Raw genomic sequence first — 5,489 nt, forward strand, 5'->3', positions numbered from 1 at the left:
ATCAAAATTTTTCTAAAATAATTATGATTTATTAAATTGTCATAAGAACACTCGTCAACATGACCTTTTGTAAATTGTGGAAGATTTATTAAAAAAAAAAAATATAAAAAAAAAAAAAAAACCTAGAACACTTATAAATAAGCACATAAAAAGAATGATAAAATGTTTAGCTATAAACTTAGTTGTAGCCTAAGGCTACAACTTTACTCTATATTTTCATTGGATGTGAATTTTAACAAATTCATCATTCAATTGCATTTTCTTTTCATATCCTTCGTGCTTACAAAATTTCGAAAAGATCAAAAAATAATAACTATGTCATCAATTAATTGTTTATATTGCAAGTTTTTGTTATTTAAAATTATACATAAAAAAAAAAAAAGGTTTATGAATCGTATAATAAAATATTCAATTAGTACAAAACTTGATATGTGTATTACGATCATAAAAAACATATAATCCAATCATTAGATTCTCAAAATATATAATAATCTTAAATTTTTATTTAAGGAATATAGCCAAACTTTGTCTAGAAAAGGAATATTCGAATAAAATATAGAGTAAATTGCAAATTACACCCCTAAAGTTTAAGGATAAATGGATTTTACACCCTGAAATTTCAGAATTTGGATTTTACCCCTTATATTTTAGGAGTATTTGGATTTTACTCCCTAAAGTTTTTGGTTGTTTAGATTTTACACCCTAAATTTTCAGAATTTTGGGGGTATAAAATCCAAGTAACCCTAAACTTTAAGGGGTCAAATCCAAATTCTAAAACTTCAAATTATAAAATCCAATCATCTCCAAACTTTAGGAGTATAATTTACAATTTACCCTAAAATATATTGCAAATTTTAACCAAAACCTCCTCTGAGTCTTGTCTCTCTCTCTCTCTCTCTCTCTCTCTCATCTGAGACAGAGTTCGCAAATAGTGTTTAGATTTTACCTCCTAAATTTTCAGAATTTATGGTGTAAAATCCAAATAACCATAAACTTTATGGAGTAAAATTTAAATACCCCAAATTTTATGGGATAAAATCTAAATTCTGAAATTTCAGGATGTAAAATCCAATCATCTCCAAACTTTAAGAATGTAATTTGTAATTTTACCTAAAATATATTGCAAATTTTAACCACACCTCCTCTGAGTCTCGTCTCTCTATCTCACCCTCTCTCTCTCTCACTCTGATTCTCATCTGAGATAGAGTGAGCCCACTTCGCAAATAGTGTTGCAAACTACTCTTTATACAAAAAATGAAAAATTATACTTTACTATCCTAAACTATACCCTAAATTATACTTTGCACCCTAAACTTTTTGGATGCATATTTTACGCCCTAAACTTTTTGGAAGCATACTTAAATTTTTATGTTGGATGGAAAGTTCAATCACGTGACTAGCAGATTACTATTATAGGAAGGGAAAATACCTAAATGCCCTCTTCCAAGTCAAAACTCAAAAGAGCCTCCTCACGTCTTTTACACAGATCACAGTCTCAGGCAGTCCCTTTCTCTCACACGTGACTTGGTGTTTTGGGTCTCTTGCACGCACAGATCAGCGGACTTTGAGGGTGGTACGGTGGCTGGGTCGCAGATGTTAGTGGGTGACGGTGGCTAGCTCCGATTTAGGTTTTGTTTTGGTTGCAATTCATATCTGATTTAGGTTTTGGTTGCAGAAAGTGGCTTGTTGTTGGGTTGGAAGAAGGGCATTTGGGTCATTGGGCCATGTTTCACTTAAACAAGGTTACAAGAGTCACATGCAAACTCATGAGAGTGAGCTTTCCGTCCAATATAACAGAAAATTTAAGTCCGGGGTGCAAAGTATAACAGATTAGGATACAAAACGCCCATCTGAAAAATTCAGGGGTTAGAGTGTAATTTGTGGAATAGTTTAGGTGGTAAAGTAGAGAAATTAACTCACAAAACCTAAACTCAAAAAACACAACTGTCGCGTTCTGTGACTGCGAGACTTGAAAAATGGTAAGCAAAGCAATGGAATTGGCGGTGACAAACCCACTCACCTGCTTTACTTCATCAAAGCCTCTTTCCAATCCTTCTTCCATTCTTAGGGCTTTCACCGTTAGATGCTCTGTTTCTCTCTCCTCCGACCGTGCCTCCACAGGTAACCCTTCTGCTCTATCATTCCTTTGTGTTTTATGTTCGCTAATTTTGCTGCATGCATTAGGAAATTTAAACAATACTATTATGTATTTTGTTTCTGAACTTTTGATTGTGTCAATTCAGTCTATGGTGTTACTGAAATAAGTTAGTGAAATCGGTTTACAAATTGAGTGATTAAAGCTGTGGTTCTAATTTGATTGTTATTGATAAAAGGCCAAAGAGTTGAAAGGAAGCATGATTTTTTTGGCTGTTAGTTTTGGTGGCAATGGTGAAATTGAACCCTTTTTTGAAGACTGAATTGAGGGTTCCGTTCATCTAGGGACGAAATTGAACACTTAATGCATAATTGAGAGACCCAAAATGGTAGTTTTGCCGGAAAGCTTATGTAAAAATTGCTGTCTATTTTAGAATAAGAACCTGCTTTTTTCTATATTAGCTAACCACTATGCAAAACGCTCACACCTGATTATCTATTCTATACTCCTATTTCATTAAAATGTCAAATTTTCTTGATTTGAACGTTGTATAATGAATAAATGAGCTGATGGGTGTGTTTTTTTTTGGGTTTATTGGCCAAATTTGGGGGCTTATGTTGTTTTAGCTGAACTGATGTGAATGCTCTATCACTATAGACCATCATTACTCATATTGTAATCTATATACATATAGTTATGGTACTTGAAAGTTGATGCAATCTTTATTGCTTTAGGTTTGGCAGAAAGGCCTTGGAAAACTTCGGATGCTAGACTTGTGCTTGAAGATGGTTCAATTTGGAGGGCTAAGTCATTTGGTGCTTCGGGAACACAAGTTGGTGAAGTTGTATTCAATACGTCTTTGACAGGGTGAGCTGGTCTATGAATTCTTTATACCTGGATAAGTAGTTTTAAAATTTTCATTTCTTAAGATTTGTTAAGCGTGCCACATAGGCTAATCCAGTGTTATTAACTTGTGAGAGTTTGTTTGTCCCCGCATATTTCATGGTGTATTCTCAACTATCAACTGGGCACCCTTGCATTGGCTTGGACTGTTGATACGAAAATAGGGTGGCCTTTTTCCATATGCTAGAAGGAAATTTTCTATTGTTATTGATGGTGTTTCATCAATTTTACTTGTGGGTATGGTTTAACTTACACAAATAACTGCACACCTTTGAAAATAATTTATGTTAGCTGGAAGTACAACTAAGTCAAGGAACTTGCATTTTCTCGCTAAATTTACATTAATATAGTTGTTAGTGATATAGATGCTTCCACATTTGCATGTTGTTCACAAGGGTGTGATGTGGTAAAAAGTGATATCATAGACATTATCAGTCAGTGAATAAATTACTTATAAATGAGAAAAATAAAAACAAGAAAAAGAATCAGCTAGTGAAGAAAGTCATGAGAAACATATCAATTCATACATTATATCAAATATCTTTCTTGTTTCTAGCACATCAATATGCTGACAGATACCTGCGTTGCCAATTATGACCAAGTTCTGTCCAACATATCAGTGCTGATTTGGGATTTGAGAAATGTTTTTCCATAAAGATAACAGAATGTTAGCATTTCTAGGCCAAAATTGGATTTGGAAGAGCAAGCCAGAGAAAAGAAGCTTTGAGATAATGTACTTTCATCCTAATCTCATCTACTGAAAAAGGGGACCTGCTTTACAATGTTGTCAATCTATTAGAAAACCAGCCACTGTTAGGCATGTTCAGCAAGTTGCATGGAAAAGTTGGGATTCACAAAACACAAAGTATTGAACTTGATATGCACATTTGAATGAGCAGTAACATTTTATACTTGATGGCTTAAAACTAATCAGTGTTATTATTAATTGGATGCTGATGATGGTTTTGATTGTTTGAATTATATGTTATGATGGAAATGAAAGGTGTACTTTTTTGCACTTGGAGCTTCCACAAGAAGTTCACACTTGTACACGTTTAACACTTGTAACATGCTTCTATTTTAGATCAAGGAGTGCTTTTCGTTTGGTACTTTGTGCTTTAACCATGCTAGGTGCACTTTTAACAATAGTGAGAGAACTTATTATTAAGGTTCATGAGTTGACTAGTTGTGCAACGTGCATGCTCATTCTTGGAATTTGATTTTTGGTTGTATTACATTTATGCTGCAGGTATCAAGAGATTCTTACAGACCCTAGTTATGCTGGACAGTTTGTCCTGATGACAAACCCGCATATCGGCAACACTGGTGTAAATTTTGGTGGGTGAAATTTGTACATTGAATCATTGCTAACTCTTATGTCTTGGAGACTATGTGAAATCTAATTTCGATGTCTTTCATGTCAGATGATGAAGAATCAATGCAATGCTTCCTTGGTGGTCTAGTCATTAGAAGCTTAAGTATCAGGTACAGTTTGTTAATGCTGCTTTGGACTTTCATGCTAGCAACTTTGTTGTTGAGCTGTGCTCATTTATTATTTATAAATTGCTTCCAGTACTTCAAATTGGAGATGTGCAGAAACACTTGGTGATTATTTAGCAGAAAGGAACATCATGGGGATTTGTAAGTTATTTAATATAGCATGAGTTATCTTAGCTAATACTTTTGACATGTGCAATTTTAAATTATTGAGCTATTCTCTCCATGTAACTTCTGACCTCCCTTCTGCTTTTGATGCTATGCCATTATCCTGCAGATGATGTTGACACACGTGCTATTACCCGTAGATTAAGGCAAGATGGAAGCCTTATTGGTGTTTTGAGCACAGAAGAATCTAAAACAGATGAGGAACTATTGGAATTGTCCCGTTCATGGGACATTGTTGGTAAGGATTTGATGCTGTTAGTTAAAGGGATTTGTAAATATTAATATTTCAAGTGGGGGATGGGATTTTTACCTGGATGTCTCCATAGATATCCATTGGAAACACTAAGAGGTGCCAGTTGACCTAAAGGTCATTGGCCAAATATTAAAATTTTAAGTCCTTATTCCCTAGTTTTTCTGCCAAAATTTAAGTCCATAGTTTTCTTGCTTTTAATTTGCAGGTGTTGATTTGATAAGTGGTGTTTCATGCAAGACCCCTTATGAATGGACTGACAACACAAAGTCAGAGTGGGATTTTAACGCCAATGGGAGAGATGGAAACACTTTTCACGTAAGCATTATTTAAGTTTTTTTGAAATTACTATCCCTAAATAATTTGGCATTTGTTCTTACTATTTTTTGTTTTTTGTATGAACTGAAGGTTGTTGCATATGATTTTGGGATCAACATAACATACTTAGACGCTTGGCATCCTATGGCTGTAAGATTACAGTCGTCCCTTCAACGTGGCCAGCTTCAGAGACTCTAAAGATAAAGCCAGATGGGGTTCTTTTCAGCAATGGCCCCGGAGACCCTTCTGCGGTTTCCT

At 34.5% G+C, this 5,489-nt stretch overlaps 1 protein-coding gene across 1 annotated transcript; it reads left to right on the forward strand.

Annotated features, from left to right (window-relative positions):
• Positions 1–1,915: 1,915 nt before the first annotated feature.
• Positions 1,916–5,482, forward strand: LOC111995078 (carbamoyl phosphate synthase small chain, chloroplastic; the record flags this gene model as incomplete). Its single annotated transcript, XM_065769907.1, is given in 9 exon segments — positions 1,916–2,121; positions 2,830–2,962; positions 4,248–4,336; positions 4,423–4,483; positions 4,572–4,639; positions 4,773–4,901; positions 5,122–5,231; positions 5,322–5,346; positions 5,349–5,482. Coding segments are annotated over 9 exon segments (894 nt in total), but the record flags the coding sequence as incomplete, so codon positions are not given.
• Positions 5,483–5,489: the final 7 nt, after the last annotated feature.

Source organism: Quercus suber, unplaced genomic scaffold (genome assembly GCF_002906115.3).
Source record: "Quercus suber isolate HL8 unplaced genomic scaffold, Cork oak 2.0 scaffold_1656, whole genome shotgun sequence".
NCBI classification, from domain to species: Eukaryota; Viridiplantae; Streptophyta; class Magnoliopsida; order Fagales; family Fagaceae; genus Quercus; species Quercus suber.